General features: G+C 39.3%; 1 protein-coding gene across 14 annotated transcripts in view; it reads left to right on the top strand.

Annotated features, from left to right (window-relative positions):
• The window catches only part of CABIN1 (calcineurin binding protein 1), a 110673-nt gene that overhangs the window by 68407 nt on the left and 14414 nt on the right, over positions 1-27852 (top strand). For all 14 annotated transcript variants that reach the window (XM_035556644.2, XM_035556639.2, XM_035556647.2 and 11 more), the window contains 5 exons: positions 9287-9450; positions 11471-11567; positions 12720-13358; positions 13829-13903; positions 26595-26889. In XM_035556644.2, coding sequence (XP_035412537.1) covers positions 9287-9450; positions 11471-11567; positions 12720-13358; positions 13829-13903; positions 26595-26889 — 1270 coding nt within the window. The remainder of the gene's footprint in view (positions 1-9286; positions 9451-11470; positions 11568-12719; positions 13359-13828; positions 13904-26594; positions 26890-27852) is intronic.

The following is a 27852-nucleotide window of genomic DNA, read 5'->3' as shown; positions in this document are numbered from 1 at the left end:
GTTTTCCTCTGTGGTACTGAGCTAACCTGATACGCTCTAGTTTTTGGTATTACTTGAGGTTTTTGAGTCTAACTTGTCAATATATTTGTAAAACGTACAGATGGATGTTGCTACTTTTTCTAAGCATTGTATGAATATGCTGAAGTATTTTTCATACACTTGAATTTTGTAGCTTCTCATCTTGATATTTCAGTGTGTGTCATTACACAGAAGAGAGTCTAAAAGCTGAGAGACATTGTGCTGTCAGTGCAGAGATTCTGGATGTCAGCTGTGGGGCGGGAGTTAGGCATTTTGTTTGCTCGCAAGGAAGGGATGTGGGAAGGAAGAGCAATTTTTGTTGGCATAAAAATATGAATGTCCTGGTAGGTGAACTTTTTAGCACTCTGACAACATAGTTTAAAACTCTCAGTATCCATTGAGTCTTGTATTAAAGACTCACTAGACTGTTAAAAGAATTGTCACTTATGTTTTGTGTCCTGGGTAACCAGTAACAGTCATGTCTAGAACTTGGATGTTTAAGTGAGTGAGTAGGTGAATATGTGTTTCTTCAAATCCTGTGAAATCCTTCAAGCCTCGTGAAATACTAAAGGCATCATCCTGTACAAGGAGACCCTCACTGCAGTGCTTCAGCATTAAGAATCTCTGAGGAACTCATAATTCTACATTAACAATGTGCTGAGTCTCAGTGATGAGCGTACCACTCAATGTTACGAAGTTTGTGTCCTCTTTTGCTTGTAGTATCGTGTGTAGCTCACTAGACGATGAAAGTGAATCAGTCCAGGCTGCTGAGAGAAAGACACCGTTAGGTACCTACCTGTAACGCTAGTGGGTGAGATTTAGCATTTTTCCTTTGCTGTACACATCCACTCACCTTGAAAATCAGCTGATGTTCTTATGAAAAATCTGTTGTCTTTTGCCTGTAGCAGCTGCCTTGCTCTTGGTCGATTCCACAGATTGCATCATTCTTCACATCCTTTTGAACATCTGTCCAATGTTTAACTTTCTTTTGCATGTAAGCATTATCCTGTTGTTATTCTCAGGGGAGTGGAGAGGCTACCTTTTGGAGAGGCATTTGAGACTTAGCTCCAGACTTTTACTCTTCTGTCCCTGGATTATATTGCTGGGTATTTCTAATCTCTCTTCATTCCTAGACTTGGTTACACTGTGCTACTCTTGCATTCATTTAAGGCCGGATGTTGTCAGAACAATGCAATATAATGCACCAGATTCACAGACTCAGGGTGTTACCAGAGGTAGCAAAGTTGGTCATTCTGTGGTCTGAAGCCATTTTTGAGGTACAGATAAGGGCTCTTAAAATTAGTTTGAGGTAACTCTCCTTTCCCCAGTTAGAATTTAATGCCAGTTAAAGTGCGTGTCCACTAATAGCTATTTACTTTGTAACCTCTGGGGAGATGGGGACGGTCACTCTAGTGACAGAAGTGTACAGGTCTAGGTGATAACCTCACAGTCCTGAAACTTCCCATCTCCCTGTTTGGAACTGGGGAACTGCCAGCTTCTCTCAGCCTTGTGTCAGCCCCAGTTTTCTTCTGGTTCTGCAGAAGCTCCTTTAGGAAAAAGAATGAATGGGGACTTGACCTCACCATGCTACTGATAGAGACCAGAACCTCCTGTAGACTTGTCAGTTGGGGTTTGTCTTCCCTAATATTTGTCTTTTATGACTTGTTCCTCCAGACATCCTTTACAAACAGTGAAGACAGTTGTTCCTAGAGCGTAGCTCATCTCATCCTAAGCTAGAGCCTATAACAGCTCAGGTGAGCCACACACCCCCAAATGCATTTTTGTCTCTGTAAAAGGTTTCAAGGCGATATAGTCATGTACATTTGACAATATCATAAACATCTGAAGTTAGATTAAATTAATCCCATGTGCTGTTGAAAAATGAGAGTTTGATAATGTCTGCAGGGGACTAATGCAGGAGCCTGCCCCCTTCCAGGGAGATGGACAGACTGTACCAAGCTTTGTTCATTAGAGTACCATTTGCATCTGATGCCAGGCAGTCTCGTTGTAGCAGATATGCAGGAAAGATCTAAGCAGAAAAATCCTCTTAAAATGACAGATTGTCTGTTAGGCAGAACCAGAACCCCTGTCACTCTGGAGATGCACTCTGCTAACTGTTTATTTTGGTGGTAAAGAAATCCTCCTGCGTCTGGCCCCTGAGAATGCCTAAAGAAATGCAAAATCCTGGTAAGGAGCTTTCTTATCATGGGTTTCATATCGTCTCATTAGGTTTCTGCATCAAGCTATTTGCTTATTAGAAGACCTAGAAACGTTTATTTTGGGTTTCAATGCTCTATGTCCTCCCAAAGAAAAAAAATTCCGGACTCCTTCAAACAGGGACAGGAAATAAACCAAAATGTACCCCAAAAAAGATACTGAATTAACAGAGGCAGAATCAGAAATTCCAAAGCAGGTGACCGGACTCCTTCATTGGTGTCTTCTTTAGGATGGAAATGCCTGACTACATCTTCGGATGACTTCTGCTCGTCTGCATCCCTTTAACAAACCTCTTTCTCTCCTTTGAAAACCCTGGATTGGCTGCAGGACCCAGTGGATGATCCTTACTGCTGCTGATTTCAGTCCTTTCCTAACCAGCCCTTCTTTCTCTCATTCCTAAAATACACCTAGTAAAAAGGAAGCAATTTCTGGAGCAAAGCTGAAGAAAAGATGATAAATGTACATAGCTCATTTGTCCAAAAGTCTTTTATCAATAACTGATGTTTCAGCTTGAGGAGTTGCCCTGCTATACAAAAGGGAACGTTTTTTAATGTAGGTACCAGAAAAAAAAAATTGTTCTGCAGCTGTATCTTGAAATCCACCTTTGCTTTAGCAACCCCAGATTTGCGAAGTAGAGAAGTGCTAAACCAAAGAATCGAAGGATTGTCTCTTGAAGTACTCTGGGGAAACATGCTCCACTAGCACTGTCGACATTAACGTGGAGAAGTAGCGGGAGGAGCAGGCTTTATTATCTAGATGGTGATGCACGATGCGCGCTCCTCCTGTGTTCCCTGGATTTTCAGGTGGGTGATGTCTGCCTGAGGCACGCTTTGCAGAGCTCCTGAGGCATCACAGCTGTGTAGCTTCTTGAACAGGATTGCACCTTCAAAGCAGGGGTTGTGAAGACAGTGGCCTGTTGCTCCTTCTCACTTTCTTCTCTGTATTTCCTTCTGTTGTAGCCAGGGAGTGGAATGGATGCTTTATTTCTTTTTGTGTCTCTGTGTCTGTCTGTCTTTCTGTTGCCATCATTGCGCAGTCAGGTGGTACATGGGAAATGTGAGTAAAAAACTCCTCAAGCCTCTTGAACAAACGAACGAAAACCTCTAGATGCTGCCTGGCAAATGGCCAAACCCAATGTTTTGCAGAGGCTATCTGTAGACCTCAGTTTCTGTTTCACTGATTCTGCCTGAACTTGTAACTTATCATCTTAACAAGGCACTTCTGGTTTTAGATGACTGCTTATTCAGCGAGGAAATGAATCCCTTTCCCTACCTCATCTGTGCACGTCCCTGACTCATGTTCACCCATAATAGTCTCTCGAAGTAGGTACAACTCAGGTGTTCTTTTCATAGGGTTAAAACCAATTCAATGTCATGTCAATTGTAGAATGATTGTTCTAGAAATTGAAAAGCCTTAAATTTGAGGCTGTGAAAATGTTATAGTTTGTAGAGAGAAATGAGGGGCGAAAATTGTCCATTGCATTTCTTTATCAGCATATGATAATTGGAGCGTGCGGAGCATTTTCATGTCACCATTTTTCATGCTGCTGTCTTGCTAAAATCATGCTGCAGAGTTCCACAGTTCTGCCAGAAAGCATACATCTTGTTTATTCACTTCTTTGTGTGTGTGGTTTTTAAATACATATATATATATATATATATATATATATATATATATACACCATGTAGCCTAGGAATTGTAATCTTGTTCTGCTTCTTAAAAGGAAGTTGCTGCAATTTTGCTTTATTTCTCTTACCTTTTCAGGCTGATAAAATGTCATTTATTTATCATTATATTATTTTTGTTAGCTTGTTACTGTGCAATGTGGACAGGACTAACAGCAGACAAGAAGAATGCTCCTTAAATGCTGTGAAGGTTTGTAAGGTTTTCTGACATTGGCTCTGTAAGTTACTCACAGAAGGCTTCTCTTTTTCCTTGATAATACAAGTCCCTGCAGCTAATAATAATTTTAATATTGTGAATACAACTGCTTTAATTTCTTAGTTTTTTGTATCCACCTGCATTCCTGCTCACAGAAGTGGAATTGTTCCACTACATTCTGAATAGTAATGAAGAGGAGAATTGAAGAAGACAAATAATAGAATTGTCTGTGGAAAAGAAGAAAAGCCCAGATCAGGTGACAAAGTAAAATAATAAGAGAGATGGAGCGTGCTAAGGTTGGATGAGAAAAGGTGGTTTAGTAACTCGCTAAACAGGGGGGTGGGGAGGAGCTTTCAATGGTAGCACTCAGCACTAGCAGGAAGTCATGGGCTGTCAAGCAAACACACTTGTACCAAGCTGAGCACTAAATAAAGCAGTGCTTACAGAGGGGAGTGGGGATTTTCTTAATTGAGGGTCTGTGCTCTGCTTTCTTGGCTGGAAAGAGCCAGGTTTAGACTCCTGTGTGTTAAAACCGTTCATCTTGAGCCATGTTCCTTCCCCTTTCAGGTCCCCAGGGCAAGATCTAGATGGAAGGCTTGTAGTGCTCCAGTATGTTGTGTTTAACCCTCTGTTAAAACAGATTTTTAAAAATATTTATGTTTAGGAAAGTGAGCTTTCGAGGGATTATACAACTGTGCTTAATTCAACTTCAGATTTTAAAATATGGTGTAGGTTGTTGCGTTATTAACTGGTACATTAGGACATTACTCAGACTGACAAATACTGGGTCAAAGAAGTGTTTGAATTTTCTTTGGTCACTTAAAGAAGGCAGCAGTGGAATTGTTTGGTGTAACCAGTGCAACTTGCACTTCTGGGAGTCTTTTAATAAATTGGGAGTTGAGTCCTAAGTAATGGGAGGTCTTTATTTGCGGCAGTAGTTGTTTCATGTGTTTGCCTGTTACATGGGAATTGGATCATCTGAGTTATGACTAGCATTGCTCCATTTCATTGAGAGAAATCGTGCAATGTTGAGAAAGTTTCTCTCTGCTTAGAAAATGGCTTACTCAAAAACTCTGCAGTGTCAGCGGCAGCCCTCTCCAGAGAAGTTTGGGTTTTCCTAAGAGTTGTCAGCTTTTCCTCTTCGGAGAGGCATTCCTAAACCCTAGGGAGTCCCCTCCCTTAAAGTTCTGAAGTTGCAGTGTAGAGGAATAATAAGAACTTCCTTCCTTTCTATTTTCAGTGACTGAACTAGAAAGTATCCACTATTGCCATGGTTCATGCTCACAAGACTCTGTGCAGCATGGTCCTCTTGTTACCCTCCTCCCCAGGTCTGGAATTCTGCAAGTGGAAGTTGTGCAGTAAGTTTCAAGCTGTAAAAACTGAAACAAGTGTCATGAGGAATATCCTGTACAGGGTCATTCATTGTTCAGCTTCGGATTTAATGTAAAGTTCAATGTGAAGTCATCTGCAGAATTTTCTCTTACTCCCAGATGTATTTTTTCTCGCAGCGCGCATCAGGCTTGCTTCCCCGCCCCCCAGCTCTTACAGAATGTTTGCTTAGCCAGGGAGGCATGGAAAGCAGTTTGACGTTTTGGATCTTGAGAGGCATTTGGAGTTGTTGGAAGCGTCTCTCTCACTCCTTCCTCTAGTTTCATGTAAACAGCCTTGCTGGCTGTTGCAGAAGGGAGGAGAACCTTTCAGCTGCAGGAATGGCGGCCAGCAAACAGGAGCTGCGCTGCGTTGGATGTAAAATCCATTTGGTGGCTAGGGTTGAAGACGTTTTGTCAAGAGGCCTGAGTGGTAACAATCAGTAATAAAAGCTCCCTAAGGAACTGCAAATGTTTGTCACAAGGATCTGCACTCCTGTGCCTTTTGTACTTTCAAGGGAGATACTTTGCTAGCAAATCTGAATTTTCAAACGATGATATGAAAACTTCAGTCAAGCTGAACAACTTCTTCCAGGCTCCTCCCCAGTTATTTCATTTCAACCTTTGCATTTGCATCTATTTCTGAAGTTCTGTTTTAAAAGCTGAATGTTTTTAAATGGCCTAAGCCATTACAAAATAAAAAGTTGCAGAATTTCATCTTAATTCAAAAATATTCTTCGTGAAGGCTTTTGATACTTGGTAAGGAAGAATATATGCCTGGTGGGATTAGCTAAACCTCTCTTTGGCAAAGGTTTGGATGAGAATGTTTCTTTAGCCTCTGGCTCAAATTGAATTCTTGAAAAGAATTCAATATCGCTTATGAAGTAGATTCTGAAAAACTCCGCCATAATTGTTTTGCATATTGCTTAATAAAATCACAGTGGGTGGAATGAATGTTGTTCCAGCTCCTAATGGCAGGTTTGTTTCTGCTTTTGGCTTGAGGCTGCACATGAAATGGGCAGATATGTAACATAGGACAGAAATCTTATGTATTGCTGTTTTGCATTTGTAAAACTGCAAGTCAATACGTGACAAGTTAGTGACTCTCCTTTTAAAATCAGACTGTCTGTTGTACGACAATGTTAAAGTAAATTTAAAATGTGTGAGTTTTATTTAAAACTTTTCCAGTGCGCCTGGCGTTGTAGAAGGATGGAAGAGCAGTGGTCCCCAAAATAAGCAACTTGCTTTCTCTGTAGCAGATGAACTTGGTCACTTGCTGGGCTTTCTGGCTGCAATTTGTATATTCCATCATTGCAAATGGTGTTCTTGCATTGTTACAGTTTCTGTGGTAGCAGAGGTGGGATACGTCCTACTGTTTGAGAATTTCTCATGTAACAATGTATATCCAGGTCTATCAAAATCGCCTCATGAACACACACAAAATACATCTTTGAGTTAAAGGGAAGGGTTTTTTGTGATTGCTATAATCATAGCTAATATTGTTGGTGCAAATTAAATAATGTGAATTGTGCTAAGTTTACATGAAGAGCCTGAAGGCTTGAAGTATGAGGAGGTTCATCTTTTTCACATGGGGTTAGTCCTTTCTGAAAGTTTTTGGTTGGACTAAATCTGTTATTTCAGAGCAGTTTCTCTTCATTTTCTCCCTCATATTTTCAATTTAAAGAAAGAAAAGTGGTGCATGGAGACTTCTAAATCAATAATCTTTGGTATGTGGTGAGTTACTAAAATGTATACATGGAACGTGTGAGTGGGATCTGCAGAATTATTTTCAACTGATTCCAGAAACGATATCCTGAAACTCACTCCAAATGATCTGCCTAATTCAAATAAAGGATGAGATAATGCTGAGAAAGACCAGGAACCTACACGCTGGCTGTTTTCCATTCCTTCAGTATGCATCTAAGTCGACCGTAAATTGTTTAGTATAGTCAAATTGGCTAAGTAAGTTGTTGCATATGGTGCCATTATGAAGCATTCGGTTGTTTTAGGATTTGGCGGAAACCCAGTTTACATATGTGCAGACAAGCAAAAAAAAATCTGCTCTAGAATGTGAGTGTTCATCTGTAGCCTAAAAGTAAAATCATCGTGTAGTTTTGGGGGAGAAAAAGGCTCTCTAAAGTTTGTGCTGTTTTACAGAGCTGTTTCCTCCGAGGTCTGTACCTAGGTGAGAGCCAATAAGCTGCTTGAGCAGATAAAATCTTTGACAGCAAGCCATGGAAGGTACTTGTGGGTGTTAGCAGTTGGGGATGGGAAGTGAAAGTTGTGCCTCAGGGGTCAACCACTTCAAGGTTTTAGGAACTTTATGGAAAAAGAAAGCTGCAACTAAATTATAAAGAGAGCTCCAGGGAACAAAGAGGAAAAATGGGTGTCTCTGATCACTAGGGAGTAAGAGTCGAGAGCAGGAGGAAAAGCAAGAGTAAAAAAAAGTTGGCAGAACAGTCTGTGTTATATTGAGTTGAAGTAATTGTTTCCTATTGTTTCCTGTTTTTCCTGATATTTGTACTTTTTTTTTTTTTGTGGTGTCCCACCTCCCCACATTCCTATACAGGCTATGGAGCAGAACTACAGATTCTCTGAAGACGGGGGGGGGTTTGTAGGCAGGCCACTTATGTACCTGCTTCTTTTGTGGTCAAATGTCACTTGTGATTGCAGTATTCGTTTTCTTTGTTTCCACATTGTATTAAGTTCTGAAGAGTTCTGCTCACACAAAGTAAAGCTAAAAATACCAAAGCAAGACCTTTAAACAAGGATAAAAGAGTAAATATTTGTATATCCTGCTCTCTGACCAGGCTTGGAAAGCAGAACTCATTTTCAGTCCAATACTCTTATCAAGGAGGCGATTCTTTCCTGCAGTGTCTCAAAGTGGTATATATGACCAGAGGATTTTCATCTTAAAGAGCTGCTACAGGAAAAATTTCAGAACTGAGCAAAGTGAGCACTGATATAACAGCAGTTTTTTTGTGCATGGCCATAATACAAAATACGAAGTACATGCCAAAATGCAGATATAATATTACTTAAATTGTATTCTTCAAATATGGTTGACTAGCTGTTGGCAGCATTCTTATTAAACGCCTGGAAAAAAAAAAAAAACTCCTTAAACCTATTAGACATTGCAAAACCTGAGCTGACTGACCATAATTAAATTGTGTTTTCTATCCATCTCCAGCCTTGCTCCCCTAAGATTCCCTTGTCCCAGAAATGTAATTAGGAGGCTCGGGATGTATGCACAAGTATTTGAATCTCCCACTGGAAACTGGATACAGCCAAGGAGTCTGATTCTTCCTATGAGGCTGGTTAATGGCAAGGTGAACACTGATGGTATCAAGGCAGTAACCAAGCTCCTAACACATTTAGTTACAGATCTCTGGCTGGGCAAGAGTTGCAGGTTTCAGGCATGGAAAATTTGCTTTAAGTTACTTTTTTTTTTAACGGTAGCTGAGTTTTAGCTTAGGTTGTATGTTCACAGACACTTAACAAAAAAGCAATATGATTTAGGCTTTGCTTGCTTTTTTTTTTTCTGGGAATAGTTCAGAGTCATATTTAAAAGGTGTGTTGAGGCTTCTACAAGACTCCCTCTTTTGCTACTGACAGGAATTAATCAGTTGACTGATTAGTTGACTAAGTCCATATCTCCCTATTTGAAAGACTGCAGAGCTTGTCCTTTATTCCCCTGACCCTCTGAAAATCTGTATGCTGATAAACCAGGTGCATATTTTAAGCTTTTTGTCCTTTTCATCTGGATCCTTCTTTAGGGTTTTCCTCTTTTCCTCTCTTTGCAGGGAATCTGGCGCATCCCCGTGGATGAAATTGACCGCCCGGGCAGTTTTGCGTCTCATATGAACCGCTCTATAGTCTTACTGCTAAACGTGCTGTCACAGCTGAAGGATTACAACACCTTGCTGAAAGTCTCATCTATGCTACAGAGGACCCCTGATCAGGGAAAGTATGAGATATTTCTTTTAATCTGTTACTCTGTAAAGTTTTGCCTATATTTTGTTCTTTGTGTAAGTATTTTGGAGTTGATGGTCCTTGTGGGTCCCTTCCAACTCAGGATATCCTATTTTATTTAAAGACATTCTTACTTTAGGAAACAGTCTATAGACAGACTTCCATGGGAATATAGTGGAATGATGGTTAAATTTTTTCAGGGTTATGATTCCAGAATAGAGCCTGGAGTTTCTCTGCATGTCTGCACTGAGTTTCAAGAGAAATGCATCTGCCTTAACCAGACTTCCAGATGCTTTCTGTACTGTGAAGGGATTCTCTGGTGGAAGAGAGCATCGTGACTTCTGCACCCCTCTGATGGCCTCTTGCGTAAGAGCCTTGTCCAGTGAGAGGTCACGGCCCAGGCATCCTGCCTTCCTGTAATCCCTGACTGACTGAACGATGGTTATGTGGCTACGGGCAGCTGATGCTATTTAAAAAGCTTATCCTATTCAGGGGTGATCTAATTTTAATTGTATTAACCCTAATTAAGAAAAAAAAGTCATTTAACATGAACTATATACAGATTTATATCAATAGGAAGACAAAAATAAACATCTACAGAAAATACTGAAGCAATCGAGGTAAAATTCTAGTTGTTCGCTGAGCGGGAAATGTTGAAATTAGTCTCTGGCAAATGCTTGAGAAATTGACCTGAATGATTGATGGCAATAAGTTGGAGGCATTGAAGGTTTCGTGATGTATTTTTCTCGTGCGAGTGCATGTGAATTTGCATAGATCATAGTATATCTGGGAATATGTCACCACATGTTCAGCAAACTCGAAGCCAAAAATATTTGACTTTTAACATATCAGAAGAACTGGACCATAGAAGGCTTAAATTCTGCTCTAAGCAAGCCCACAGTTGTACTAAAAATATTATGTTATTTATAAGTCTAGACTGAATTTAACAAACAAGTAATTTGATGTTTTGGATCAGCCAATGCCAGCCATGGTGAACTGCAATCATTACAGGAACTTACAAATGTTCTGGGTGTGCCTGGTATGCGCCTTTAGCAAGCCTACCTAAACAACAACAACAAAAATCAGAACTAATGATGAGTCAAGTTTTTCTATCTTTTGTCTGAAATAGAAAGAAAATTTTCTAACTTAATGTAATACTGTAGAGAGAAAATGTGTATTAAAAATGTCATCTTGGTGACTAAAGAGTATCCTTCAAAATTATTTACTTGATTTTAGCCCTCTCATTAAAACTATCTCATTCTGAAATAGAAAACCATTTTTCTATCACACTCAATTGGGTAGCGTTGATTGCTGGAAATATTTTCCTTGAAAGTGGTCTAAAGCATCATAATGCTGTGAAGTTGCCATGTTCTAGTAAATTAAATGAAGCCGTAGAGTGAGTAAGTTCTACAGACAGAATGTCAGGTTTTTACAGTACTAAATAGAAAAAAGGTATTAGCACATCAGTGTTTTAGCTCTGAAAACCTAGATTTGAAAGTAACCAATATGACCAACAAGAAGAGGGATTTGCTAATATCCTTAATATCACATGCCCAGTTTATCTAGAACATGAAAATCGCCTGACGGTTCGAGATAGCATTGTGTGACTAATTCTCTTTTTATGAAAGTTTTGAATAGAAAGTTAGTATTTGAGGAGCACAAATGGCTTGATAAAAGAAAACTGTAATCCTGGTTGTCTCTTTCACTCCGCAGTTTTTGCATTTCTCCCCTTCCCTCACCTACACTTGCAGATAGTGCTATCCACCTTTTACTTCATGCATGTCTTCTTTGATTATTATGGGGAGAGGAGAGGTGAGGGGAAACACGGTTAAAATGTTATGTTTCATGAGTTTACATGTACACATTTCTGTACACAATTTTCATATATAATATGTTTTCTTTGCTTTCTACTAGCATATTTAAAATAATTTTTGGTTTAAATCCCGGTACTTGCTTTTAACGTCACGTAAACTTTTGGCAGTTAGCTTCATTTGTGCTCTTTTACTGTGATGCAGGAAGTACTTGCGTGATGCAGATCGCCAGGTTCTGGCCCAGCAAGCCTTCGTGCTTACAGTGAAAGTGTTGGAGGACACGCTCAACGATCTGACGCAAGTAAGGCAGCAGCGTGTGTGATGCTCATTGATTTAATAATTAGGTTTTCCTAGATTCAGTTTACTTGTTCCTTATATCTACTGAGGCTGAAGGGCTACATTACTATCACTTTTAATACCTTTTGTTTATATGCAGTTACACAGTAAACTTTCTTCCAGCATTGTTCTTTTTTGATTTTGAAATTCAGTAATAAATATAGTGGTTGAGAACGGATTGCAGTAAGTTTGATTTGACTCTACCTTAAATTTTAAATAATAGTAATTACATGGGATATAAGAACTACTGCATTTTCAGGTGGAGTCTATTGCAACTTTCATTTAAAATGATCTACAATTCCTCTTACAAAACAAAACTAGACAACTGGATTTTGCATGCCTGCCAATCTCTAAATGTCATTTAGAAACTAATCAGTTTACAGAGTAAGATAACTGGAACTTGGAAGGTTGTTTTTGTAAATACATTCAAGGAAGAACTTGTTCCTATGGGTTTTCGAAGTTAGCAGCGTCTTAAGGAACTTAATGAAAATGTCTGTAAGAAAAGGGGAAGTCTGTATGAAATACAGTTAGTTCATAAATCAGGGTGAAATAATTGTATCATTAGCAATATTTGAACAAAGGGATGAGGTACCGAGGTTTTCTATCTTTGGTCCATTACAAAAGTAAAGGTATAAAACCGAAATACTATAGCAGAGTTTAGCATACTTCATCTAGTAACAATAAGAAAGTTATGCAAGAGCAACCAAAGGAAAGATTCTGATATTTGAGGTTGATCTGCAGCTGCCAAAGGAACAGATGCAGTTTTGATTTTAATACATTAAAAATAAAATTTGTGCTACTAAAACCTTGCATTTCATTTAATGGGATTCCATAGTGTAGACTTCAGTTTAAAAAAAAAATCATTGCAGATTTGGTTCAGCCTGTGCTGTTGATTCCTCTGTGGTGTTTAACTGATTAAAATACTTTAATTATAAGACTTGTGGCTTGGATTAATTAATTCTCAGGAACAAACAAGAATTAATATGGAATAATATATTTTCTTCAGCAGAGGCAGTAATGTGAAGGTTCTTCATGTCAGTATTCAAGGTAGTATAGCTGTGCTGAAATGCTTTTTGATTTCAATAATAACAGAGAAGAATGACTTTCTTTTATTAAGGTTTCAGAAGATCAGAGTTCCAAGTCTTCCAACCTTGCTTCGGGAAGGATGACAACAGACGTTTCTAATAAAACCAGTGCTGAAGAGGGCAAAGATGTCCTTCCCAAAAAGCAAGCTTTATCGGATGGAGTAGTACATAGTACTGAAAATGGAGTAAAAGAAGTGACCCAGGGACAAATTCCTAATGCTATGGACATATTGGAACATGATGACAAGAATGACAAGGAAATTAAAGAGCTCCCTAGGCCTGGTTCGGTTGAGCCTATGGATTTCGATGGATATTCTAATGACCCTGAAAAAATTGATTCTTCATGTAAACGCGGTGAGCCAGACCGTCTTCAGTCTGGCAGGAACTCAAAAGAGAGAGCTCAAGAGAGCCGGACTGCAGAACTTTCTTTGGAAGAGTTAAGCATCAGCTCAAAGCAGCAGCAGGCAACTAAAGGAACGGTTCAAGCACTACCTACAGAAGAACCTGTCCAGAGATCCAGCAGGAAGAGGAAATTACTTGAGGATGTAGATTCTGGGAAAACACTTCTACTTGATGCTTACCGGGTATGGCAGCAAGGTCAGAAAGTTATGGCCTATGACCTGGGTAAAATTGAGAAGATCATGTCTGAAACATACATGCTGATTAAACAGGTAAAGCATTCTGTTGTTCATCGTAATTTCTGTTGGTGACCTTAGAGATTATTAGAGAGTAACAGTAATCACCAAACCAAGCAGTATAAGGTTGGCCCTGTATCTGTTCAAAAGTTGAAGAGATAAGTGTCTCCCACAGAACCACTCTCTTGACAAGAGCGCTGCTGGGAAGGGGGGAGTAAGCCCCTCTGTGTTTTGGAACTCAAAAACCCAGTTCTGAATTGCTGAAATCAGTTAAGAGCCCTACTACCAGTTCCGTAGAGTTTGTTCATACGAAATGTTAGTTAGAGTTTAAAAAGAGTTGTATATCTTTAGTTACTCAGGATTATACATTTAAAGATCACTTTTCTGCTGTAGGAGTGCTGCTTCTCCCACTTACCATGTTCCACATCCCCATTTCATCTGAACGTAATTGGATTTGTAAATGATCTAAGTAATTATGACTTCATTAATTGTGATTCTCTGTTCAGGTGGATGAAGAAGCAGCACTTGAACAGGCAGTCAAGTTTTGCCAGGTGCATATGGGAGCATCAGCACAGAAACAGGTAAGCTCTGTGAAGTCCTTGTTACTTGTAACATGCTTTTATTATATTGTCTGTAAAGTCAAGTCTGTGGCTGAGTGCTTGCAGAAATCAGAAATACCTACTTTTCTTGTACTGTTGTCTAAGGATAAGTGGGGCCACATTACTGGAGGAAGCTCATCCCTTTTGTTAGGGTCATTACTACAGTTTGTCTTGCTTGAAGGTGAATATATATGTCCAGAAGCTTTTTTTTTGAAAGCATGAAATAATCTTCAAATTGAAATACTTATGGCACACTACAGTCTTCTGAATGTCCACATCATTCCTCAGCATTTCATGGATGGTAATTACTTCTCTCTGACCCCGTAAGGGCTAACAACCTCATCAGCTCTTCCCTTGCTGACATTGCACCCTGCTGCAGAGGTACCAAATATCTTTTCTTTCAGCTTGCATCAATAGCTCTGATTTTAACTCTTTTACATTACTTAATTTGTATTAGCTTGTAGCGTCTGGGTTTCTCCAGCAAACAACTATAGACCTTTAAAGGGATGGTGATTATCAGTCTTTAATGGGAAATTAAGCCAAGAAGAAAACTGAAATGGATCAATAGTGTGTTTAGTGGCTCGTTTTGCCTAATATTTCATTTTGCCATCATCTCCCGTAACTTCCTCTTCACATTGTGTGTTTTATGCAGTAGAAGTGTATGAGAAGTACATGGCTCTAACTGCTCTAGAGATAGCAACGTAATGCATTGCAGATTGTCAGCTACCAAAAAAAGTATTATGGTTGCAGAGAGGGGAGAACTGCCTGCTTCCCCATCACTTGCCTATGTGCTAATTTTCATAACAATTGAAGCACAACAAGTGTCTTTGAGAATTTCTCTCAATTTTTGAAATTTGACTGAGGCCTTTCTTCTGTAAAATACAGCTGTCTCTGCTTTGCTAAAACATAACCTTTCGAGGAGGCACATCTCACGCTAGCAATTTAAATATTGTCTTAATGTGACATGGATTTCAATACCTAATTCACCTGTCTTTCAAAACAAATACTTTTCTTAAACTTTCAGATAATTCTTCTACTTTATGAAGTAAATCTGATATCCATCACCAGACACTGCCTCTGTTCTTTAAATCTATTCAACCTAGCCTCAGATAATGTATGCCATTTGGTCCTTCCTTTGGTGTGTTCTGGAGATGCATTTGTCATATACACCAGCTAAAGCACAATGGCATTAGTTAATAGTTAATTAGTTAATAGTTAATTAGTTAATAATTAGTTAATTAGTTAATAATTAGTTAATTAGTTAATAGTTAATTAGTTAATAATTAGTTAATTAGTTAATAGTTAATTAGTTAATAGTTAATTAGTTAATGGCTAGTTAATAGGAGGCAAAACTTGCAAGGTGAACCTCCTATGCTATATAGAGTTAAAGCCTTCCTTTTAGGTTTTTCTACCTATTAGAGCTGCAGGAAATTGAGGCTGTAGGTCAGCTCCTGCAGCAGCAAGGTTTAGACTTGTCTATTCTGCAACTCTGGGAAAATCAGATATTTCTATGTCTTCTGTGAAATATCTGAAACCCTTCAGAATCTGTTGTTGTTGTTGTTTGTCTCCATTTAATATTTGCCTTCTACTGGAGCTTGAACCTTGTATGTTCATGCACCATTCTCTTGAACCTCTAGGTACTTGTTCTCCTCATCTCATTCTGATGAATATTGTTTTACTGGTTATTATTGCCTTATCGAGGAGGGTACAGAAGGTTCAGGCTCTCAGAGCAGACTCTATTATACAGCATTTGTTCTGTACAAGATTACCTGCATACTAAATTTCTTCCTGAAATGGTGTCAATTTTATTTGTTAGGAGATGTGCCAACCTGTGTTTTTCTCTGTACTCTGTAGAAAGTCTAGGTCTTGAGTATCCATAAAGGTTTCCAGTTTTTAATACTGAAGTAAAAATTACCTTAGAGTGCATCTAATTAAAATGTGCATTCAGACAGTGCGTCTCCTAGCAGAATAACATAAGAGGATGAAGAAAAGATTTTCGTGGAGGTAACATTTTTCTCCAGTTTTTGCCCCTCAGGAAACCAGTAACATTTTTCCATTGAACTGTAGAAATGAACAGAAATGTCAGAAGAGGTATTGTAGTGAAAATCTTTCTTTGCTTGTCTTCTGGTATTTAACAGTGGTTTGCTAACAAATAAATATTGGCTCAGAATGTTAAGATGTTTTTTAGTCTTAATAATTTATCTTGCGGAAAAATAGGAGACATTGCACTGTGATTTATGATTTTAAAAAGGAATTTGCCAATAAGCTTGTTTAAAAAGTAATGTTACTATCTGCTTTTTGGATGTATTCACCTTTTCAAAAACTGTGCAAAGCTGCGTGTATCAGCCAAGTTCTTTGCTGGGCCTTTGTGAAGGTTCTGGGTATGTGATTGCTGTGCCAGCTCTTCCAGCAAAGTCCACAGTTCCTCAGGCATGTAGCAAAATGTTAGAATGGTGAAAAACCTGCGCACAAATTAATCTGGAAATAGATGCAGTAGGTGAGCTAGTATTTAGCTGCGCTGGAGGCAATGAAATTTCCTGTTAAATCACTAGAAATAAAACATACTTCTTAATGTGATGCACTTTGAAGCCTGTAAGCAGTCCCTTTTAGGAAGCAGTCCCAACTAATGAGATTATCACGTTCTGCAGTCTCATTTTCGTCTATTTCTAGCAGATCTTGTTAGCGGTGTGAGGCTGTCCTACTGTTGCTAGTATAACACACTGAATTAGTGTGGAGACACAGGAATAGCTGCTCTTGCAGACATCTGTCTGTTTTCAACAGACTGGATCCTGTTTTATTTAAAATTGGCAAGTATTTGCCTCCTGTAAATAAATGATGTCATGCATAAAGCTGCCGCAGGCCAGAAAAGTGCTTTGTTATTGGATGGTTTGAATAGGTTTACAGGGCCTGTGGTTCTTCAGTCTCTTATCCCATGGAATTGCCGGCCAAAAAAACAAAAAGCGAGCACAAAACCCATCTTGATATATGTCTTCCTCTGCTAGTTGTTGTATTTTACAGTTCCAGACAGTATATGGTTTCTTTATGAAAGTTTTCATTTCCTACTAAATTAGGAGATATTTGAATTACGGCATTTTAGCTCTTTTCCAGACCAGTAAAAGTTTTTAACCTAAATATTTAACAACTCTTTTGATATCTTTTTATATGCCTCTTCAGGCACAAGCAGGAAACAATACGGCAATCAGTAAACGGAATTTGATGAAGTGGGTTATTATAATCCTGTGGTGAGATCTAATCCTTTTAATAGCTTGACAATACTGTGACACTTTCAATTCATTTCAGAAATCCTCTGTGGTCTTCGTGACTGAGGTAATGTTAACATGTTTTAGGCCAATGGGACTCAAGCATCCTCTTCTACAGAGTCAACCTAATACATAGGGAAGTGGCTTATAAAGGTTGGCTCCCAGCTTTGAAGAAGGCAGAAAAGGAAGGTAGTACAAAGCTTGCCACGATAAGTTCATATGCTCCTGAAGACATATTAGAATGGAAGTATTCTCTATTGAAACTTGACATTTCAACAGAGAATTTAGATATTCTGTCATGAGATCATGCATGGTGTGGCAGCGTACCCGTCTCACGTCAGGGACAGAAGACTCCATTTCAGCCCTTCAGAGAATTCAGTTTTTCTGCTTGTTGTGTATTTAACTGCTCTTCTTGAAGTCACTGAGACTTTGTGTGACTAAACGAATGTATGCTGAGGATTTAACCAAATGTATTCTCAAACAATCCCATTTTGTAGTGTTGACCTAGTACTCTAGCCTACTGCACTATTTTTAAAAATAAGAAAGTAAAGTTCCAGAGACTGCTTAAATTTAGTTCAGACTGTGGCAACTTCCAGCAGAGGGTGTACAACCCTAAATAGCAACCCGTCAGGAGTGAATTGTAATCCCAAAGACATTTAATTTTTTATGCTAGTAAAGTCATGGAGGGAGCAGTCATGCAACTGGGAACGTTTGGACCGTGGTAGCATAGGCTGTGTTTGTACAGTGCCTAGCTGTTCTTTTGAAGCTGTGCACTGTGTAGATCTTGATGTGAAAGAGGAGCAGCAGCAGGGATGCCATAGTGATGTGCAACTGCATCCTTGAGTAGGAGTTGAATGAGAGGAAGAATAGAGAAAACATGAAATGCTCCATTCCACGTTTTTGTTTTACTTTGCATATTGTATAGACTGTGAACAGTTACTGAGCCAGTTTCATTATGCAGTTTCAAAAGTTTCTTTGGTTGACAGGGGGTGGCCAGAATTTCATTTTGTTAGAGGGGAAATGGGTTTTGTCCACTTGCTGAAATTTTTTTTTCTAGTCTTGCCTGCTGGGCTGTTTTTATCTGAGGGAAGAAGAGTAGTAGTTCTGGCTGAACTTACGGGTTGTGGTGATGTTGGGGTTTTCTGGATTTGTTGTTGTTTAAAATAATACCTCCAGGAGACATGGCAGTGAATCACATTGTAAGAACACAGCATAGTTAAATCCGCACTTCTAAACGAGAACTGCTGCTAGAAGTAAGCCTGATTCCTCGGTGGCTGCTGCTTCCTGTGCCATGGTGTGTATATACGTGTTCCTCTGTGCTGGCACAGGCCTCCGTGAGGCTGTGCAGCACGCTGGGCTGGAGAGCAGGTGTGACTGAAAGTCTTTCTTCTCTTCGTGCATTTTCTTTTAAGTTCTTATTGAGAGCAAGATCTTTGACAGATGAGTATCAAATGGATTGAAACTGCTGCCCAGTAGCGGTCACTGTGTCATTAGTATTTAACTTACTGAAGTTACCTGAGAAATTATTTGACCAGTTCACGGTCAAACAGCATTTTGAAGGATGCTTGTTCTTTTTTTTATTATTTTCTCGGTCTGAGAAAGTTATTAAAAAGATTTGCAGAGATCCTGAAAGCAGTCAGCTATTGCTCTGAGTTATGAGATGTATTTTTAGTCTTGCCAACTATGATTTTCATATGAAATTAATGGTCCCTGGAAACTGAATACCTAGGAGGCCTTGGTGAGGGAGAATGAAAGATTGAGGCAGACTAGGTTGACCTTGATGTAGCATTATGCTTAAATGTGTTGTCCTGAGGACTGAGGAGGGCCAGCAGAAAACAGTTTTGAAGCTTCCAGATAATTAGGGAATTTCTAATAAGCCTTTTCACTGACTGCCTAAAGTCGGTCATATTAAATTCTTCGTTTTATGTATAATGATGATGTCCAATGCCATTGAAGACAAGTCTGCATGGGAAAGTTATTGCAGCACAAGCTAGAATGAAGATTCATAATACACAACGTATTCCATTAGTGCAAGTGGAGATACTTCAGTGTAAGAACACTTTTTTTTCTTGTCTTGCAATTTGACAAAGTATTTCTATTACTGCAAGCTTAATATTGAGTGCTTTAATACAAAAATTACAGCTTTCCTTGGTGTTGAAACTGTCATGACAGGTAGTTTGAAGAGAAGAGTGAAACAAGTGAAACTTCTGTGGTCATGCATTAGGGTATACTGTGCATCATCAGTCCTGAGAACTGAATTTATGTGGAACAGCTTTAAAACATTGCAGACATCAACATTGCACATGTTTTTAACATCTAAAAATACAGTAGTGTTCAAAGGCAAAGTTCCAAAATGCCACTAAGTCTCTAGTCCTGTGCTGTGACCCTTGAGAATATGGAACTGAATGTAGAAAGTCCTAGGAAAAGATAGCGTTGTAGCAGCTGAGCGTTTCTATTGGCTCCTCACCATATAGTATATCATCTAAATGTCATGAGAAGGGACTGTTTCAATGTTGCTGAGTTATTTAAGACTCACTGCTGTCTTAGCCAAAAAATCCTTGTTCTGGGACCAACTCAATCCCTGAAGAGCGAGAGAGAAAAGAAATTTTCAGCCCCCCCTTTCCTGCTCCAGCTGCAAAACCTCGAGCTCTCCCTGCACTGTTCTTACAGATAAAATCTTGCTTTTTGCCCATAGCTCTGCTCTCCTCTTCCTAAGTACCACATCTGTGACCACCTTCTCCCTCTTCTTGGTGCCAACCTCTGAGCACTCTCCTTGCCTCCCCTTTCTAAACCTGCAGTCAAAACTCTTCAGCAATTTTTAATATCGGATCTAATTAAACATGACGCTTCATGAAGAAGCTGCCACTAGAATCAAAACAAGTAAATTTATTATAAACACAAAGGCACAATCGGGTTATGCAAATCAGCCATGTCTTCAGGCTCCTGGCAGGCTGTCAGTGTGATCTTTGCTTTTACAAAATTTTGCCACCTCTGTAATAGAAAAGCAGTATTTGTGGAAGAAAGGCAGCGATTTAGTGCTGCTGCTTCCACCCTTCTCTAGTTCCAAAACAGGTATCAGAGGTCTTGGTTTCTTCTTTCACCTGTGTGACTCTCCCTGGTGCTGGCAATGGCTAGTTTTCAACTGCTCCCTCTCAGTAAAGGATTTTAGGGAAATGCAGGGAATGAGCTTGGTATATGGAGCCTGTAGCTGGAACCGCACACAACCTCAGCAGCAAAGTGCTTAGATTGACTCCTGAGCACCAGCCTAGTGAAGTTCCAGTCTCTGCGTTAGACCTTACAGTGAATGTGACGTTTTGTTTGGAACAGAATAAAGATTGTCTTCTGTGCATGATGGTACAGGGCACTTCAGTGGATTTTTCCCCTTCTGCTGTGGAATGCAGCCAGCGTTGCAGCTACAGTCTTTTAGGCGTTTTTCTTCAGGGAGAAAACTTGCGAGTGACTTGTTTGAACTGCCTTGAATGTCTAGAGCATTTTCTTCTCGAATTCTCACTTTAAAAAAAAAAAAAAAAAAAAGCCATAGCAAGCTGTTCTCTTCAAGAAACAGAGCTAAAAGCCTTCTATAAAGGCGCTTTGCTGGGGATGGGTGGAGATAAGTCAAATATTAAATAATTAGGAAATAATAATCTCTAGTTCTACTTCATGTGTTTCCCCCCTTTTGTTCCACCCACATGCTGCTAATTTTCATCTTTTCTTCCTGCACATCAAGACGTCAGACTGCTTACAGAGAAAGTTCTTTTTCCTGAGTTGTCTGCATGCTTTATTAATGCAGCAAAGATGACAAAGGAGGAGGAAGGCGGAGGTGAGGATCGAGGGGACGAGAGGACGAGCTTTTTCATGGTCTCACTCCTACCAAAGGGTGACCATTTTGTTCACTGTTGCATTTGCCAGTTGCCATGGCATCCCCCTCTCACTCTATCCTGGAGGTGTATTCTTGATATAATTAACAGCTCTCCTCCTTCTGTCTGCTGCAGAAAGCAATCATTAAGTGAACATGAAGGAAAGAAAAGTCACTTTTTATCTTTTAGTTTGTCTATTCATGTTTTTCATCCTACTACCTTATCTTTCTCGGTGCATAATAACGTTGCTTTTTGTGTATGAAAGTATTGCCAGAATATTGCTGCCTGGGTAAAACAGGACATTAAGTCCCAGATGCATTTGTGTAAATTGGAGATTTTGTTAGGCTGGAATGCAGTTCAGTTCAACATACGTAAAGTTCATTGTGCTCCGTATATAAAACAGTAATCTTAGGAAATAGAAGGTTCCTCAGAATCTAGGTTATGGATAATGGATATCGCTGTTCTAATACACTTTGGAGAAAACTTCCAAAGGAGATTTGTTTCAAAATATTGCCATAGCGAAATTAGGAGGAAAAAAATATGAAAAGACATGGTATAATTAAAACAGTGTTGAAGAGAAGCTGGAGTGGTAATGCTGTAGAACATGGCTGGCATATCAGTCAGCCAGTTCATGTGATGGCTTCCAGGCAGGTGTCCTTCTGAAAAGGCGTACCTGTTCTTTGGGGGATTCTGACTTCAGTCCCGCCAGGATGCCACACTCCGACATGAGACTAGTTTAAAAACCACCACCACCACCAAACGTTATGTAACAGTTGCAGTGCCAGCATCTTTCATTAGGAAACTCCTGTTGGGAAGCCTCTTGCCTTCCCATTTTATGGAACATTTTAATGTTATTTTTTCCCACAGCCACAAAGCAGTGAACTGTTCCAGAGGCAATATAGTAAGGTTCCTGTAGGATTTATTTGTTTTTCAGAACATGTGTTGAAAACAACAAGGCAGAAATATAACCTTGCTGAGGTTGTCAGCTCATGACTTTGCAGATAGTCTATAAAGTACAATTTTCTCATAACTTAATCTTAATGCCCAATTTTATTTTTTTTGTGCTGTTGTTTCATTACTGAACTGCATCACTGGGAAATAATAGGGAGCTATTTTTTCCAGTAACATCTCTGAAAAAGTTCTTTATTTTTCACTACTGCTTTTCGTAGTGGAAGGCTGCTCCTGTGCCTGTTTTCCTGCATTTTATTTACTTTGTTTACATCATTTTTCAACATGAGGCGCGTTTGTCCATGGCCTCCCTGAAGCTGAATCATCTCTCAGAGAAACATGTTGAAATAGTCAAGGTTTGAGCAAATAAGGAGATGATTTGGACCCCTTCATGTGTTTAAGTTAGAAATAGTCATAATCCATACAGACATGCACGCTAATTACTCATTTGAATTTTGGCTTTATACAAACTTCATAACAAAGAACATTTTTACTAGATGTTTTAAAGAACAGGAGATAAGATAGTAGATATTTATGGAAGTAATGAACTATTTTTCTCAGTCTGTGACACATTGTTTGGATATTAATGTCTTAAATGTTTCTTCCATCCACTTTGATAGTATAGTAGTCAAGACAAAAGTAGAACTACATGCTCTTCAGTAAAAATCCAGAAGAAAATCCAGTCTTGACCGGATGAACCTGTAATTTCAACAGAAGATATAAGGAAGGCAGATAAATAAGTTTTCATCTTATTTGAGTTATATGCACTTGTTCTGTGAGTATCATGCCTGGAAAACAGAAGATTCCCCTCAGTAACTAAAGCCACTTTATGATAAAGCTACTGTAGATCAAAAGCAGCAGTGATAATAGAGAAGCTCAGCAGGGTGAGATGGGTTGGAGGGGTGAGGGAAGGAGAATTTTTGTAATTTTAAAAGTGCCACAGCAAAGCAGACATTAAGAAGAATCTCTACTCTATGAGAACAGGCTCAATGAGGAAACATAAAACACTGTTAAAGGATTATCACTGCTACTCTGTTTCCTACTTCACATTCGTGGAGGATAATCTTTATTGTGCCTTACTGCTGATAGAGCAGGAGAAATAGATGAACATCAAGTGGTTTTGGCAAATGCAAGACTTCCTGTAATGAGTTTTTCTGGGTTTATTTTTCAAATGTAGTGTTACAAGGTGTTCTTCTCGAGGCAGTCACCTGCAAGATGATGATAACGTGGCCCCATAACTGTTGATGAACAGCATAGTTAGTGATACTGCACTAACCTGGAGTTTGGGAGTAGCAACACTTACTGATTAGAGGTGCTGGAATTCTTGCCCTTAAATTAAAAAACAAATGTCTTACAGAAGAAGTCCTCCTAGCTTTCTGCTCACAGCTTTTGGATTTTCTCCAGATTCTGGGGCCAGTAAAACCTACAAGCCAGGCTTAAATCCCTTTTGTTAGGGCCATGTGAATGACAGAATACACAGTAGCTTTGGTTTTTTGTTTTTTTTAATGCTTCATCTTTTATTTAAAGATAGCTTTTTCCTCCTTTTTCTCCCACCCCCACACACCGTTTGGAGAAAAGAAAGTCATTGAGAGTTGTTGTTGTTTTTTTTTCCTCCTGTCAAGGTCTGTCTGTTTCACTGGGTTGAAAAGAACATAATTCCAGAATCCTTGGACAGCTCTTTACCAGGTCACATATGGGACGTTCCCTTTAAAGCCATAAATATAAAAATGTTTGGTTGCCAGGCTTTAGTATGAGGCTGTAGTTTTTGACTGTGCATTAGGAATCTTAGTCATGGTTTTACTGAGACAGAAACATATTAGTTTTGACTTTACTCTTTTGTGTAGTTAAAATTTGGGTGAGGCAGGTTAATTTTATACGGGGGGAAAAAAGAAAAACAAACTTGCTCAAACTGCAGCTTCACCTGGAGGAACCAATTAAAAAAGAAATATTTTCCACTAATAGAACATCCTTATTTTGAGAGAAATTAAATATGAATTTGTTCCATCTATGTACACCAATAAGGGTTATTTCAGTCTCAAGCTTTCTTCCTTGTGTGCCTGGTCATCCACAACTTGCAAGAAGGCCTCATTCTCTTCACTGTTTGCTGTGTTCCTGTGTGGTAGCCAACCACTGGGCTTCCACCTGGCAGCCAGTTCCTGGTGGCGTTCCTCAGGGGCTTGTTTTGGGGCAGCATCCTCTCTAAGGCCCCGGATGATGGGATGGAGTGAAACCTTAGGGAGTTCATGAATACCACCAACTTGGAGGGCATGGTCAAGAAGATGGAGAATGGAAATTACTGTTCAGAGGACGTTCAGTAGGCTGAAGGATAACATCGACAAGAACTACCTGAAGGCTCAGCAAAGAGAAATGCAAAGTCCTGCACCTGGAGCAGAATGGCCCCGGTGTGAAGTATCTGGCAGGGAGCGGCTTTCCCAAAACAGTCTCAGGGTCCTGGTGGACAAGAAGTTGATCTCGGGTCACCGATGTGCCCTTACAGCAATGAGGTGAGAGAGGGATGGGTTGCTTCATCTTGGAGAGGAGAAGACTACTGGAGGGTTGGGGAGTATTGAATTGCTGTCTTCAGTAGAGAAGAAAGAGCTGGATGAGAAGCACCAGTTACAAGTTGGAGCAAGAGAAAGTTGGCTGAAGTGATAGGAAAAGAAGCGTTCAGTGTGAAGGTGGCAGAGCACTGGAACAGGGCCCAGAGAGGTTATGGAACCTCCATCCTTGGAGGTACGTGGAACTGGGTTGGACACTGGCCCTTAGTAACCTGATCTAACTTTGAAGTCAGCTTTGCTTTGAGCAGAGAGTTGGACCAGAGATCCCTTCCAGCAGGAATTACTCCATGATGCTGTGTTCCTTCTCTCAGTAATCATTTTTCTTCAGAGTGCCATCCCAATCTTGCTGAGTTACTTTCCAGATGTCCTCTTTCTGTCTCTGGTAATAGCTGTGCGTTTTTATAGAAATGCCGTTTGAGATGCAGATGTATTTTTAACAAATGAGTAACTAACTAGTTGTATCCTCATATATTTCTGCAGAAAAAAATAGATACAATATAAGCACAGAAATTTCAGGTTCTACATAATGTGTTATGTGAGTTAATGAAGTGCATGGGTGTGAAGGGTTTTCCCTCTAAATCACAGCTGAGGACATTTCCTCTAGTGATCTCACTTCTGGCATGAGGCTTTCTTCTGCAGCTTAATTTCCCTCAGGTTTATATGATCCTATTTGTGCATCTTGAGACATTTAGTTTTGGAACTGATGCTTTGCACATCAGAAACTTGCTGTTTTCAGAGGTAGAGTAGACCTCATCTGATCCAACAGGGCAATTGTTTTGAATACAGCTGCTGTTTTTTTTCTTGTGTGCACATAAAATCTTGCAGATTTTAATCATGTTTTAGCAATTGATTAAACAAGTTCAGGAACTTTAAAATACATTCCACCATTTATTTTCAGAAATGTGTTTGTATGCTTTCCACCTTTGAATTTTAAAGATGTAATTTCTCCAGCTGAAGCTTACTTTATTCTCTCAGTGAAATTCTGCCGAGTCTTAAGGCATCATAATAAATCTTTGGTCATTTAGGACATTAGGGACCAATTTGATTTTACATCTGACAGCAGAATTCTTTATTTCTATTCCAAACACTCATACTCAATCACCATGGTTAAAATGACTTTTTCTTCATTCCTGGCAGAGGTATGAGAGGTAGAGGAATGAGACAGGCAATTAAACAACTGAGATTCCACTCAACCGTATCTTTTATGGTACAGTAAGTCTCCATTAAATGAAGACTGTAAAGAACATGAAATAAAAACATCCTGTGGCCTCACAGGCAAGAATATTTTATTTAATTACTGATAAAAATTATAGCGAAGATGCTCATTTTATGGGTGCTTTTATCCCCTTCTTTGGTGAATTTTTGTCGCTCTTCTATCTACATAAGTAACAGCACTGCATTAAATTCTTAGCTCTGGCTTTGGAGAAAAGTGTTGTTCTTGGTGCCATTTTTGACTTCTGCAAAGGCAATGAATTCCCAGAGTGTTGTTCCAAATTGGACACCAATGTTATTCAGTTCTGCAGTTATTGGGGATTTATGATTTGGGGCTAGGCTGATGATTTATTTTGCAAGCAAAGACGTGTTTCTGTTTTCTCTATTTCTTCTCATATCATCCACTAAAAATCATTTATTTTAATAATTTGCAAATTCTCTTAAAGCACTGTGGATCTGTTCATTTAGGCGAAGTTTGTCAACATACTTTTGAATGAAATAAATTCATTTCTGTTCATAAGAGTTTGTAACTCAGGCTTAATGACTGAGTTCAGGAAAGTATGTTATGTTGTGAGGGGCTTGTTAAATAAAGCATTGTAAATGTGAATATGAAAAAGTGTTCAAGTGCTAGTTTGATAAGTAGATTGTAAGGAACAGGAAAATAATTTGTAAAGGAGAAAGATTTCTTTATAATAATGTTTGATTTGGTATTCGTATTAGTGTTTTCTGTCTACAAGAAGTTGTGCTGCCTGCAGTTGTAACTGAAGCAGGTAGCAGATGCAGAATTACTGGCATGTATTTTTCACTGTCTCTGCCTTCCCTTTTGTGTTTTATGCAGTCCACAGCAGAAACGCCCACAACCCCAAAGCATACGAAGGACAACAGAGAGAGCTTCTTCCCAGTAACACCAGCCACGCTGCATCCTGCCCCAGTGAATCCAGACACTGTGACTCCTGAAAATCTCCTGAGACTGAATGATCTTCATTCCAAATCAAAACCAGCCTCTTCCTCTTCATCCTCTTCCTCCTCAGCATCTTCTTCAGTGCCTCCCTCCCAGGAGTCACACAGGGACACTGAGCATCTCCGGAGTCAGAATGCAGAGACTGCTCCCAGCATGAGTGATCTTGCACGTGGTAAGTCTCAGGGAGACAGAACATCATGGCCCTCTCTAATCAGTTTGCCAAGGCCACATGGTGAGTCAGTGCCTGAGTTCTGATTCTGTCCCACTTTCTGATCACTAGACCATACTCAAAAGGTTACACAAACAGAGGTTTTGTTTTGGGACATGTACAAAATTATACATATTTTAATTGCTAGGATAGAGTAAAGAGCTTCTAGTACGCACTGCATGTAACTTGCATGTGAAATCATGGAATAGCAGCCTAAAAATAACATAATGTTTTAAATAGATCATTTAAGTCTGAAGTGGCATTTGTTTTTCTTCAAGAAAGTAAAGATACAGTTCTTTAAAATACCTCAAATGCTTTTAAAAAGTTGGAAGTGATTGAAATTGCAATAAACTGATGGATAGCCTACATCTGACTTGTAAGTGCCTGATTAACATAATTAGATGCATAGATATCACAGCCATGTATATGTGTGTGGAGATACATGATACTGTGAAAATTCCAAGCTTCTGCATGGCTCATAAAGTTAGTGTATCATCACCATTATGTTTCACATTTGAGAAAAGAAGCATCTGGCAGGACTGGAATGTTGGAAATATATTTATAGTCCTAGTATGGTTATGTGCAAAGTTGGAGTACAGAAAAGGGTTGAAGAGGCAAAACAAATGTTACTTATTCTGTAGCAAGAGCGTGTAATTTGTTTAGGACCGTGTTACATACTTGATCCTGTACAGATTGCCTAGATGAGGAAAGAGTTAAATGAGAGTGCTGTCTTTTGCTTTCCTGCTGTCCTGGCAGGCTGGTGCTGTTAGCAGTAGTAAAAAATCACTGGTCCACTTTGGGAATGAAGTAGGATTAGACCCAGTTTCAGACTTGGGTGCCCAAAGACATGGATGTGCTTATTTGTGGGACGCTGTGCATGTTACAGTGGTAGGGCACCTGTTATGGCGTGTACTTTCTTGCAACCTT

The sequence above is a fragment of the Cygnus atratus genome, chromosome 17 (assembly GCF_013377495.2).
Source record: "Cygnus atratus isolate AKBS03 ecotype Queensland, Australia chromosome 17, CAtr_DNAZoo_HiC_assembly, whole genome shotgun sequence".
NCBI lineage: Eukaryota > Metazoa > Chordata > Aves > Anseriformes > Anatidae > Cygnus > Cygnus atratus.
This window is presented reverse-complemented; position numbering and strand designations above follow the sequence as displayed.